This window comes from Pinus tabuliformis, chromosome 3_2 (genome assembly GCF_031772625.1).
Source record: "Pinus tabuliformis cultivar Carrire ecotype Pingquan chromosome 3_2, CPIR1, whole genome shotgun sequence".
NCBI lineage: Eukaryota > Viridiplantae > Streptophyta > Pinopsida > Pinales > Pinaceae > Pinus > Pinus tabuliformis.
In genome coordinates, this window is record NC_142302.1 from 986484456 (window position 1) to 986499483 (window position 15028).

The window sequence follows — 15028 nt, forward strand, 5'->3', positions numbered from 1 at the left end:
AACGGAGAAAGGTTATTTATTAGCCAGCCAAGGCACTGGATCCATTACATTTTCTCCGGGCATCTCTCTGGGTTGCTGTATTTCTTGGTTGCGATCTGGTCATCAAGAGAAGGACAGTGGGAGCATTATGGAGACGGGAAGCTGCAGAAGTTTAACTGCAAACCGGGAGCTTCAAACAACGAAGAAGATGTATGAGACCCGAACTGCGGCGAAGAATAAGCGAAAGATTGCTGATATGGAAGCTTCGGTTAAGGAGGAGGAATTGCCGCGCACAGAGGAAGACATTGCAGGGGAGGTCGACTGGCTGAAGGACCCGGGCACAGCCTCCAAGCGAGCAACACAGTTCGTGCGTACGCAGGCGGAAAGCTGGAGGATTAAAACCCTGCTAGCGAGAGCCTTAGACTCTAGAGAAGAAAAGAAGCAACATTCTAAAAGGGAGGACTCCCTCTCTGAGGCTCAACTGAATAGTCTGTACGAGATCTATAAGACATTGGATCTCAAAATCTCGGCAGTGCATGAGGTGGTGGAGTCTGTAAACAAAAAGCTGACTCTGCTCATTAAACTTCTAAGGCAGACGCTAAACCCGGATCCTCCGCTCTATGATGGTCAGTAGCAGGAAACTTCGAAGGAAGTTCATGACTATCATTCCATGCAGGCAAGAGTAGATAAGCATGTCTTGGAGCAGGGTCTGGACACTGTCAGCTGGTTTGGGATGCCACCGCAGTAATTTGCCACTGTTTAATCTACCGCATTCAGTCAAATGCAGTATTTTTCTGAAATCTTTTTTAATGTAACTATGTCGCAGTCTAAGTTTTTGTTGGTGTCTTTGTAATATGTAATCGCTATTTAGTCTGGCCACCCTGCGTGGTGTGCGGGTAGTTTTTGTTGTCTGAACGGTCAGGGCCTGCATCTTGTGTCTGTGAACTTGTCTTTCTCAGGCCTCGATCTGCAATGGCAGATTTTTTGTAACATATTTTGTATTATAATATATACTTCTGACTTACAAAAAAAATAACTATACAATTAGGTTCAATTTGGTGTTCTCGACTTTTAACTTACAACTCACAGAGGAAAATTATCCTTTGATAAATGTACATGTATTGTAATAATACAAGATGTTCAATACATGAAAAATGATAATGCTTATATGATATACAACTAAATATTTTATTATATATTTATTTTGAATATAAATCATATACTAATATTTACACCAAAATACATAATAATTCATATAAAATTTATCTATATAGATAATAAATTAATAATTATCAAATAAATACTTTTACTTCAAATTTATATCATACATTAATTTTTATTTTTATTTTTATTTATAATATATATATATATATATAATTAATTAATTAATTAATTTTAAATATATTTTTATTTATTTATTTAAAATAATTTTTTTTTTCCAAGCATTATGTTTTAATTCATTTCTAATAAACATATCATAGTGACTACTCTTTTTGGTATATGAAAGGTTTTTAGTGTAATATCCATTATTATTAATAGAAATTTATTCATTAAAAAAAACAAACCTTTTTTTACCAAATTCATAAAGGCCAAAGCTTTAATAAATTTATAAAGACTCAAACATATTTTACTAAATTTTTGTTTCAATACACGAGGTTTATAACATAAGGTCAAAGCTACCTCTTGAATGTATTATTTATCCTTAGATGTGATAGAGGCTTCATTATTGTCTCATGTTTTTTTTTAATCCTAGTGTATTTATGGTAGAGATTCATGTTCAAAATTATGAAATTATATATAAAATGGGGGAGAATTGTGTATTTTAAAAAAATAAAGTCTTCTGACAACACAATATTTATATTATAAATAAATACAAAATGTAAAATTTGATGACTTTTTAAAAATAAGAATACATATTATGAAAATTCATTTTAATAATAATGAAGCATTAAAAATCAATTCTTCATTTAAAAGATTTTTTAATTTTTTGTAATATTATAAATATATAAAAATGATTAATATATTTTTAATAAATTTTAAATATTAATATTTATTTTCATTTCAAACAACACAATATAATAGATATATATTTTTTTCTCTGTAAAGACTAATTCTATTAAAAGGAAAGAGGAATATAATTACAAAGAGGCAGAAGCCTCAGTCTAGAGCATCTGAGTGCTTTCAGGTCATCAAAACTGTCTCAAAATAGGGAAAACCAGTTACAGCGAACAAAAAACCATACAGAGGAGCGGGAATACAACGACATAACCAAAAAGAGGATTTGAGATAACCCCTTTTGAAGCAGTCGAGATAGACACTGAGGGACAAAAAAGCTATACATGTCAGCAATAGAACCACAGACTACCGATCCACAGAAACATAAACAAAACCACAAAACCATGATCAGCCGAACCCAACCAGTGAGCAGTAAAAAAAACTCTGAGTAGACATGAGGGGGTCCAAGTGGTGTCACATGGGGACGTCCTAGTCTGGTGACTCCTCAACAATGGGGCAAGCATTGCCATACCAAATTTCACCATCCCTCACCACATCACCAGCCACGCTGCCACCTGGAGGATCCAGCGCTGGACGGGTTCCGCTTGAGCTGCCCGCAATGGCCATCGTAACAGTGGCTCCATGAGAGCTGCCACCTGGTGGCCGGGTGTCGCCTGGAGTGTCACCCTCCTCATGCTGCTTGCCACGCCTTTCTGCCTTGCCTTCATCTGCCGGGTTTTGCTCAGATCCATGGTTGCCTGCAACTCTACGAACACCCTGAGAATGCTTCGCCGAGGTATGCGCAGGAGCATGAGGCTGAGCTTCTTCTTCATAGAAAATGATGTTGATATGAGCTGTGATGATGGGCCTGTTCAGGCTGCCCTGAAATTTGAAATGAGTCGACTGGAAGGCATTATGCGGGAAGGGTCTACTGGATGGGCTTTGTGGGGGAGGGGGGGGAGAATTAGCTTGAGATGAGGTCAGAGAAGCAGGGGGCGGTGGCTGATCAATGGACTGAGCAGCCTGAGAACGCGTGCGACCACCACGGCTCCCTCCATGGCGGCTTCTCATGCGATGACGGACCATGGCTAAGCAGCGAAGGGGGAGCTCAGTAGAATGGGGCTCTTTGATGGGAAGCCAAGAATGCACAATGGGATCCTGGACAGGAAGCAGAGAGCAAGGCTGGGAATGTGAGAAAGGAAATCCAATTCTAAAATCAAGAACCAACAGGAGCCAACAACGATTGCCTGTAACTTTTCTGCAGCAGGGGATTCCTGCTTGGAGCGGACAACGGCTAGAGGACGGGGTGCAAATAGTGGGGTTGAAGGTCGAATGCGCCATGTTTAAACCATCAGCAGCCTTTTCTCAGCTGAAGTGAGCATTTAAGTCATTCTGCAGGCGGACCTGCTCTCGCCTTAGGTGAGCCATCATGTGCCAAGTCTGGGCATGGATAGTAGCGCTGGCCAGCAGCTGGCATGGCTTAGCGCCATCACACCTATTTAACGCCATTAATGAGCTCGATAATCACCTGCATCCGGGTCAATACAATAGATATATTATAAATAAATACAAAATCTAAAATAATGCGATGAATCTTCAAAACAAAAACATACATTATAAAAATAAATTTCAATAATAATAAACTCAATAAAAATCAATTCTTCAATAATGATGAACTCTTACAAATCAATCCATTCAATCATAAAATCTTTTATGTTTTGTGCCAGAGCCGTTTAACATTCTTTTGATGAATTTTTTAATATTAATATTTGATTTTCCTTAAATTATATTTTTAATATTAGATTTTCATTTCCACTAAAATAAATTTCTTAATTATGGATTGTTCTAAAATATTAGTTACTCGGTGATAAGTGTTAGAGATGCACACAAATTGATAACATTTTTATGAAGACATTCTTGAAATTAAAATAAAGGTTTTTTTTGGGTAAAAAGTCAAATTAAAATCATTAACAATTCAAATGTAACTTATGAAAATATATAAAATAAGGACATTTTTGAGGATCAACTCATTATATTTTTTTAATAAAAAAAATATTTCTCTTGTGTTGATCGATCATATATATATATAATGTGAATTTGTGTGGCATTAACCCTAGAGTAATATAAAGAAAATTCGAGGTGGTACAATACCTTTGCATTGAAATTTTTGTTGGGCCTTGAGTATATAAGCAAGACTTGTGATTTGTTGTAGAGGTTTGACTGACATCACATGTCAAGAGACCACCACATGTTGGGCCATGCTCTATGAAGTACAACTTAGGGGCAAGTTCACTTATATCTATCATAGTTTATTACTAGATATAAATATCATTACACACAATGTTAAATTGTGCCCTTTATTGTAGAGGAATATAGATGTAGTGCACTTGTATGGTGCATAGTATGAATGGGCAATGTGTGATTAACTATAAAATTAGGTTCAATTTGGTGTTCTCGACTTTTAACTTATGACACGCCCAAGAAAATTACTATATGATAAAGATACTTGTATTATAATAGTACAAGATGTTCAATGCATGAAAAACAATGATACTTATATTGTATACAAATAAATATTTTATTATAGATTTATTTTGAATATAGATCATATACTAATGTTTACACCAAAATACATAATAATACATTCACAATTTATCTATATAAATTATAAATTAATAATTATCACTTCAAACTTCAAATTTGTATCATACACTAATTTTATTTTTATTTATTATATAATTAATATATATATATATAATTTTATTTATTTATTTAAAATAAAAAATTGAAAATTCCTTTAAGCATTAAGTTTTAATTCATTGTAATAAACATATCATACATGCTACTCTTTTGGTATATGAAGGGTTTTTAGTGTAATATCTTTTATTATGAATAGAAATCTATTCACGAAATATAGAAAAAACAAACTTAGCATATAAACTAAACTTTTTATTTACCAAACTCATAAGGCCAAAGATTTAATAAACTTATAAAGACTCAAAAATATTTTACTAAATTTTTCTTCCAATACACGAGGTTTTACAACATAAGGTCAAAGCTACCTCTTGAATCTATTATTTATCCTTTGATTTGATAGAGGCTTCATTATTTTCTCTTGTTTTTTTTTAATTGTGGTGTATTTATGGTAGAAATTCATGTTCAAAATTTGAAATTATATATAAAATGGGGAGAATTGTGTACTTAAAAATAAAAAAATAAAACTTTTAAACGATACAATATTTATTTTATGAATAAATACAAAATATAAAGTTTAATGACTTTTTAAAAATAAAGATACATATTATGAAAATTCGTTTTAATAATAATGAAGCATTAAAAATCATTTCTTTATTTAAGATATTTTTTAAGTTTTCTATAATCTTATAAATATATAAAAATTATTAATAATTTTTTTAATAATTTTTAAATATTAATATTTATTTTTCATTTCAAACAACACACCACAATAAATATATTATAAATAAATACAAAATTTAAAATATATTATAAATAAATACAAAATTTAAAATAGTGTGATGAATCCTCAAAAGAAAAATATACATTATAAAAATTCATTTCAATAATAATAAACTCAATAAAAATCAATTCTTCAATAACAATAAACTCAATAAAAATCAAACTTACAACAATAAAATCTTTTATGTTTTCTACAATACTACATGGGTGTGTAAAAGTTGTTTAACATTTTTTTTACATATTTTTTAAATGTTAATATTTGTTTTTTACTTAAATACAATATACATATTATAAATAAATACAAAATGTAAAGTAGTGTGATGAATCTCAAAATTTATTTCAATAATGATGAGCTCCATAAAAATCAATCCATTCAATCATAAGATTTTTTATGTTTTGTGAAAGAGCCATTTAACATTTTTTTTATCAATGTTTTAATCTTAATATTTGATTTTTATTTAATTAGATTTTTAATATTAGATTTTGATTTTCACTTAAATAAATTAAGAGATTTTTAATATTAGATTTTGATTTTCACTTAAATAAATTTCTTAATTTTGGATTGTTCTAAAATATTAAAAAATATTAGTTACCCAGTGATAAGTGTTAGACATGCACACAAATTAATAGCAATTTTAAGAAGACATTTTTGAAATTAAAATAAAGATTTTTTGGAACTTATGAAAATATATAAAATAAAGACATTTTTGAAGATCAAGTTATTATATTTTTTTAATAATTTTTATTTTATTTTTTAATTTAAAAAATTTAATAATTATTTTTTAATTAACATTTTTTATTAAAAAAAAAATATTTTTACCAACAAAATTCAATTACTCAATTGTTTGAAAGTTATCCATAAATTTTATCATTACATTTTTCAAATCTATTTAATTAATTAATTATTATTATTCTTATTATTTTTTAATTTATTTATTTATCATTATGTTTTTTATTATATTTTTGTATGAAAAATTCCCCATCTTTTTTTTTTCTTCTTCTGAGGAAAATGCCTAATTTTCATTAAAAATCAAGAAAACTACATGTTGTATGCCAACATATGAGAAATGATTTCACTACTATCCAGAAAGTTTTCAGTCCAAAAGTCATGAGCACAAAAATAATATTTACATATCATCCTTCATTAAACATGAAGGGTCAATGGCAAACTAGGGCCATAAGTCTGTAAACTGGTTAAACAGCTGCAATATAAACAAAAATAAACAAAAATCAATTAGGATGATCTCATAGATCATTCTTGAAGGTATCCTGCCCCTTCAATGAAGGGTCTGTGGTAGATCTGGAAAAAAACCCCGTCCTTGTACTCCTGAATCAACCAATGTCCTCTGATCAGCTGCGCGACCTCTTTGGAAAGAAGATCAATGACTTCATTCCTTTCCCTGTAGATATGAGAGCAGACAACAAACTCAAACTGAGATTTTAAGTATATAGCATCCTCCACCAAATCTCTAAGTGTGTGCAAGTGATAGTTATAGGTCCCATTGATCCAGTTTATGATGAGCTGAGAGTCCCAAAAAATCTGAATTTTGTGGCATTGTTGTTCTTTGGCAAAAAGGAGGAGATGTCTAAGGCTGTTTAGTTCGGCATAGTTATTTGTGCCCCTCCCTAGCCCCACTTTAATTTTGAAAAAGATCAAATCATTTAAATGCAGAACAACCCCCCCACCACAGCCCTCAGGCTGAGCCGAGCCATTAAAATAGGCCCACAATTGGCTTCTGTCTACGATTTCGGGATTGATGACACTAATGGGATGCTGAAATGAGGCCTATGGGATCGTGTTGAAAATGGCTAGCATATGATTGCATGTGGCCGCCCCCAAGATGTTTTTATCCTGAAAAATCCTTTGGTTCCGGATAAGCCATATACCCCAGCATACAATGAGAGGCAGGTTTTTTAATTTTCTGTGTGGTAGCACTCGACCACCAAGCCTACCAAGCCTCATTTACGTTCTGACCTGCCCAACGGGTTTGAATTGAGAGTGCCGAAGTGATGAAGTTCCAAATTTCGGCTGAAATCGGGCAGTGAAGGAAGAGGTGATCTGTATCTTCCGAATCCGCTTTGCACAGGCAGCAACGAGAAGGGCCATGGAAGCTGCGCTTTTTAAAATTTTGCTCAGTGGGGATTTTGTTTGAGAGTATGCCCCACATGAAGAGTCGAGATTTGTGGGGGGCTTTCAGTTTCCAGATATGTTGCCACCACCAGCAGGTTTCCCCCATTGCCCGAGTCTCCATAATCACAGCAAAACCTGCCTTTGGGGAATATTTTCCAGTGGGATCCTTTGCCCATATAAGTTCATCCTCCCTATCAGTGATACAAACATTAGCTTCCTCCAATGCCCCCACAAACCGCAACCATTCCCTACTCCATCTTTCATTTATTCCCATGTTCTCAAAGGCCAACCACTGCAAATTTGGCCAAGCTGGGTGACCCACTGCCATGATATGGGCAAGCTGTGATATCCCCACCGCCATTAGGTCCTGTCACATATCTCTAGGCAGTATGTGTGCATTCCCACTTCCAGCCCAAGCATCAGAGCCAATTCTGATCTGAGTACCATCCCCCACTTTCCAGGCTAATCCTTGCTTTATGATGTCAAAGGAGTGGGTAATGGCTTTCCAGATGCTCGAAGCCCCCATGATGTTGTGGTTGGTGCTGTGAATCCAGTCTGATATTGATATGGGGTGGATGTACTTGTTGTATACAACTTCCTTCCACATGCTGTTTGTGGTTATGATTTTCCATCCCATTTTTGCTCCAAGGGCTTTTATGAAGTCCAGTGGTTCCTTTAGCCCCCATCCACCCCATTTTTTGGGCTTTGCAATCCTTTCCCATTTAACCCATGCAAAATTTTTGCCAGCATTTTGACCTCGCCAGAGGAATCTGCAACATATCTGTTGGATTCTACGAAGGATGCCTTTAGGTATCCAAGCTAGTGACATCTAGTAGATTGGTATTGCTTGATTTTATTAGGGTGAGCCTACCAGCATGGGAGAGCCATTTTTGTTGCCATATATTTATTCGTGTTTCGATTTTTGCTAGCAGCCACGACTAGTTTGCAATATGGTACCCGTTTGGCTTTAGTCTGAATCCCAAATATTTCAGACCTGAATCTAGATCCTGCCTGACGAAACCGAAGTGCTGGGAGGAAAATATTTGTTCATTTTGGGGACAGGAGCTAAAGATGATAGTTGATTTTTCATAATTCGGCTCCATACCTGTGGCTTTACAAAACAAAGATAGAATTGACTTGAAACAAGAGGTATCATGATAAGATCCATTTAGGAAAATAAGAACATCATCTACAAATAAAAGATGAGAGATAACAATCCTGTCATTGATTTCCACCCCTCCCAGGGTTCCATTTGATCTTGCTGATTTTAAGAGTCTGCTGAGGCCTTCCATAATCAGAAGGAATAACATTGGGGAGAGTGGGCAACCCTGTCTGAGGCCTCTCTCAGCATGGAAAAAGTCTGAAGCCACCCCATTAATTAGGACATTGAAAGAAACAGAAGTGAAACAACAACCTATCCAATTGATGAATTGATGAGGAAAACTGATATGGGTGAGCATGAGTTGTAAATAGGTCCAGTTCACTCGATCAAATGCCTTGGATAGATCTATTTTAAGGATGGCAGCTTTCTTGGAGAGAGTTTTAATTGAGTGAAGCATTTCTTGAGCGGTGCCTATGGCTTCATGAATTTGACGGTGACTGAGGAAAGCAAATTGTTCTTTTGAGATCATCCTGGAGAGGATTGGCTTAATACGAAGGGCGATGATCTTGGAGGTGATCTTATAGACACAATTGCAGAGGGATATGGGTCTAAAGTCATCAAAAGATTGGGGCTTGTCCACCTTGGGGATGAGGGCAATGAAGGTAGAATTGAAAGCCTCTGACATCCTTCTAGTTGTTCTGCAGTCTTCAATGGCCAGCAGTAGGTCCTGCCCAATGAGATCAAAGAATGTGGTGTAAAATTCGATGGGCCAACCATATAGCCCTGGGCTTTTGTCTTTGTTGAAACTTTTTAATGCTGCTTCCATTTCCCCCAAAGAGATCGGTAGATTTAGTGCCTCTCTTTCCTCATCCTCAACAAACCGAGGCACAACTTTCGCAACCCAAAGGATCTCAACTATATTTGTTCCCCTTGGGATTTTATAGATGGATGAGAAATGCCTAACTCCCATATCTGCAAGCTAGGCAAAAGTGCTGGCATCTCTTCCATTTTGGTCTTTCAGTTCCCAGATTGTATTAATCGCTTTCCTGCCCCTGGCAAACTGTTGGAAAAATTTTGTGTTTTCATCACCTGACTTTAACCATAAAGCTCTGCTCTTTAAGCGCCAGGTCTCCTCGGTTCTTCTCAACAGCCTGATCCTTTCTTTTTCCAGATTTATAAGATGATCCTTTGATTGTAGGGAGGCATAGTTGTTCAGGCCCAATGATTCAAGATGTTTTAGCTCTGTTTCAATCCTGACTAGTTCCTCCTCATCCCTTTTCAGCTTGGCCTTAATCCAGCTGATAGTTTTTTCTTTTAGACGGGTTAGGTTGTGAGATATGACTGTCGCTGGGGGTGGACCAGGTTCCCGACTACAGTGAGTCCAGCAATCCTTGACCAAAACATGAAAATCCTCCTCGCTGAGCCATGCTGCATTGAATTTGAATGGGGAACCCAGTTTGAGATTTGCATCCTCGATTTCCAGGAAAATCGGGGAATGGTCTGAGCATCCCCCCGAACCAACCCATTGACGAATATGTGCTAGTTGATTTGTTAAGGGAGATTTGATTAAAAATCGGTCTAGCCGTCGTGCCAGGGCATCCTCCCCCATTCTGCGATTCCTCCAGGTTGGCATGATGCGAGCCGAATCAATGCTTATAAGGTCATGGTCATCCAACAAATTTTAAAAAAACCCTGTTAATGCATCTGATTGGGCCCTATGACCCCATGACTCGGCCAGCCCAAGTGAGAAATTAAGGTCTCCCCCAATGATCAGGTTCTTGGCTTGCATAAAGTCCTCCTGAAACAGTCTCTCCCAGAAAACTTCTCGATTCTGACATGGTCCATAAATATTAATAATCCTCAGGGGGATGTTGAGCATGGTGGAAACGAAGTTAGCTCCCAGAAAACCTTTTCCACCCTAGGAATTTGAGATCCTGATTGATTTTTTGTTGAAACCTAGTGCACAACCCCCTGAACACCCTCTCACATCCAAGAAGAAGAACTCCCAATCTGGCAGGAAGGGTTTTAGTGTTTTATGTACAGAGGGACCATCACCTAGGGTTTCTTGCAGTAGAAGGAAATCCAACTTTTCTGATAAGCACAATATTTTCAGCGCCAATTTTTTATCCAGGCTGGCCAAACCCCTGCAGTTGAAAGAGAGGCCTTTCATGGGTCAACCTTTGCAAGGTTCCCCTTTGCTCTAAGGACTTGGTCTATGGGAGTCTGGATTCCTAAGGCCACCTCAAGGCTAGCCCTTTTGATTTCTTTTGAGAGACAAGATTGTCTGCCTCGGGGGCCTTGGGAGGAAGGGGAGGGGGTGGGTCCTCATCCAGTCCGAAGGCATGGAGGGAGGGTGGATTGGAGCACAAGTTGTAATGGTGAGAGGAGCCAGAGGTCGAATCCCCAGAGGGGTCGCGAGAGAGATTTTTATGGACAATAGAGCAGGGGGAATTCAGGATGGGCACAGGGGCAGAAGCCACATGGCAGATGACGGGGCTCAGATTAACAGTATTAGAAGAAAATTTCGAATTACAATTTGTAGATGCAGAAATAGTTAACATACATTCATTTGTAAATTGAGTATGGAGGGGAGAAGAGGTACCCGAAAAACCCAAGTTTTCCCTGGCACTTTCTCTAGTAATCTGGGCTTCCATGGTCCAATTGTCTGACTCAGGGTGCATAGAAGATGACCCGTCCAGACCCTTCCTCGAGATGCCTTGTAGCACATTGAGTTCCTCCATCCCAACTCTGTTTGAGTGCAGGCTGCTGCAAAGCATTTCGGGGGACTCGGCCTTCACCCAATGACCAGGGGGCATGACTTGTAAAGGTGGCCAACCTCATGGCTAGGGGGCATGACTTGTAAAGGTGGCCAACCTCATGGCATCTCTGGCACCTAAAGGGAATGCCCTCATAATCCAGTTCCTGCCAACAGATAATATCGCCCATCTGAAAGAGATAGCTTTCCACCAGGCCCTCTCTTGTGTCCAGGTGAACAAGTATTCGAGCCATTGCCAAGACCCCCAAGTCCATATATGATCTGTCATGATCAAGGTATGTGCCCAAGTCATCGCCAATCACCTGAAAAATATCCTCAGACCAGAATTGTAGTGGGAGACCTGGCAGCCGAACCCATATTGGCCCTGCTCCTAGGCTTTCCTTCTTCAGGTCAAACAGGGGTGTCCAACATTTGAGGAGGATTGGGGTCATCTCCAAATGCCAGTAGTGAGTCAGCACCCAGTTCACATCGTCCGACTCTGAGAAGATTAGGGAAAACCAACCCTGGACATTGCCAAAACCGTGGGAAGTTGTTCTAGTACATTCCCCCAGACTTCCATGGTCCATCTCTTCAGACGACCCGATGTATAGTTTCTTCCTCGGACTCGGCCCACCAACACTGTACTCTCTGTCAATGTTGCTTTGTCCATGCCGATTCCTTCCCCGAAAACGAGCAGACGACCCCTTTCCCTTGTTTTGGAATGCTTGGACTGCTTACCAGTCTTCACCTTTGGGCCTAGGTCGGAGGGTTGTTGTCGTTCAATCTCCACCAGGCTGCCATCCGAGTCTGAGGCATGGGTCACGTCCCCCTCCACTTCCTTGTTCACTATTCCTTCAAAAAACCCCGAGGGCGGAGCACTGCTTTCAGGAGAAAAATTTGTGAAAGCTTCCGAGTAGGGTTCGGGCCTACTAGTAGGGATGTGCTCTGTTGCCTGTGTATCTGCTAGGGCATTTGTGTCAAGACCTAGTCCTTCCGACCCTATAACAAGGAAACCCTCTCTGATCGGAAAACCATCTGCGTGCTGGTTCTGCCCACTCCAGGTTAATAGTTCTAAGGGTGACAGAATTGAGAGGAAAGGAGAGCTGGTGCCTTCAATGAGGTTTATAAACCCCTCCATAACCACCATGACCAGTTGAGAGAGGTCCAATCCCTGTAGTGACACTTCCATGTCGGCCATCTCTGACCCACGCTCGCTTACCTGATCTTCCGGTGGGATGGGAGTAGCCGGTCTAAGACTAACTTGGGACAATGGGCGTGACTCCACCCAGATGTCAGAGTGAGTAATACTGTCCGAAGAATAATCTACTATTTCTTCCTCGTATCCCTCCTCCATTCATGCAACAAAACCCCCTTAACCACAACTTGAAAGAAGTGAAAATGGCCAACTATGTCTTGGGACAACGCGAGAATACCAGGTCAAACCTCGTGAAACTGTCTTGGAAATGCCTTGTAACTGCCGCAGGTAGCACTAGAAACCCTAGCCTTGGAACCGCCACGGGTATCACAAAAAAACCTTCTGCCTGCAGAGGGATCGCGACAGCAAGTTGCTAAGGTGATGGGAGAACGGTTCTATGACGGAAACCCTCTGACCGGTAGCAGACTTGTGCCCACATGAAAACAAATGCCTGACAGCGCCTTAAAGGAAGCTTAACACCTGCTTATCTTCAAACAACGAAACCTATCATGAGCACTCTGCTAACCTGTTCCCATTTCCCATGGGAGACCATTAACCAGAGCCCGGGCATGTTAGGGTTTCATGCAGGTTCAAGCTAGATTCGTGGTCGCTTCCCAATCTTATATTTAATTTATATGTTAAAATATATTAAGACAATTATATATCTATATATATATATATATATATATATATATATATATATAATCACGCTTTTATTATATTTTTGTATGAAAAATTCCTCATCTTATATCTGAATTATATCTTAAAATATGTTAAGACAATCATATATATATAAACAACTTAAGACTTTACTTTAATATAGCTAAAGCATGTAAAGAATCACGCTGTAGGGAATACATATTAGTTCATTACCACCCATTTTACCGCAATATTTATTTAATACATGGGATTGTAATAGTAAAGATGGTTTTTTTCTTTGCTAATTTAATTTTGATTATTATAAATTGGTTTCGTTTATATTATATAAAAAAGAGTATAAGGTTAAATGGTTTAAGTTTATTAGGAAAACTAAATATTAATTAGATGTTTGATCAATTAATTAAGAATACTTATCAAATGTTAAAAATATATTTTGATAGTCTCAACTAAAACATAAATACCTAATGTTTTGTTAAGCAATAATCTAATCAAGAGTATAATTAGAAATACATGCAAGAAGATGATATAAAAGCATATGTGAGAAAGGCTTAACTGAGGGGAGGCTTCTTATCCTTTTCCCTGGTAGGGCTTTGGATTCAGATTCATATAATTTCTGTTAAGATCACAAAACAATGATAGAAGTGTTGGTGTCTAAAGACACTATTGCTAGGATCCCACTGGTCACTAGGATCAATTAACATGGAATCTTTCTTCTTTTGAATAGGTTACATTAGAGATGAATACCATGGGGAAAATAATTGGTTGTAATTAGCACGAAGCACAAAAAATACTAGTAACTTGACTGAATCAAGTTTATGTAAACTATACTAAAAATCCCCCCCTTAAACCTAACTTGGGGAGATTAACTTGGTCACAATCATTCATTTACGATCTCACCTTAGATCTCACACTCCCCCCTTTAAGCTAGGATTCCAATACACCTGCCACCCTAGTACCTATCCAAGAGGTCCATTCCACAACTTGATGACTCCATTCACCACTGCACTACATGTTTGCCTGATCAAAGTCACAAGACCTTAAAACAATCCATGAACCTGTGCAACATGTATGTTCGAACAATAGGTCTTACAACTTCTTGAGGAAATACACCTACCTTGGACCAAAACACTTAGAGTGTTCACACACCATTGGTGTTATCACATCACTGCAACTCTCATCACATGTTGGATCCTTCAATATCCTTAAACCAATGACTCCATATCCATTTTCTCATCCATACGGCCACTCTCAAATTACACCTCTAGCTTCTACCCATCCGTACCTTGAACTTGATTTCTAACACAATTTTCACTCATCAGATCCACATAATCTCTCATTAGCACAAATTTGATCAATTTAGTGGGTTATGATACCAGTTGCTAGGATCACAAAACACTGAGAGAAGTGGTGGTGTCTAAAGATACTATTGCTGAGATCCCACTAGTTAACATGGATTTTTTCAGCTTTAAATAGACTAAATTAGGGATGACTACCATGGGAAAAACCATTGGTTGTCATAAACCTGGAGACTAACAACTTGGAGGCTTGTCCCTTCTAATGGGCCTCCAAATTCGACATAAATAAGGCCCATATGACCATCCTTCAGCACATTAAACCTCTCTTTTTGCATTACATAATGTATTTTAAACTTTAATATGTTCATTAGGAAGGTTTATGGATAACTGCATATTTGTGCCTAATATTATTTATTTTTGTGGAATATTGTGAGAATAA

At 37.5% G+C, this 15028-nt stretch overlaps 1 protein-coding gene across 1 annotated transcript; it reads right to left on the bottom strand.

Annotated features, from left to right (window-relative positions):
* Positions 1-9663: 9663 nt before the first annotated feature.
* LOC149183925 (uncharacterized) lies at positions 9664-10293 on the bottom strand. Its single transcript, XM_089415146.1, has one exon. It carries the CDS (start codon positions 10291-10293, stop codon positions 9664-9666), a length of 630 nt encoding a protein of 209 aa, XP_089271272.1.
* Positions 10294-15028: the final 4735 nt, after the last annotated feature.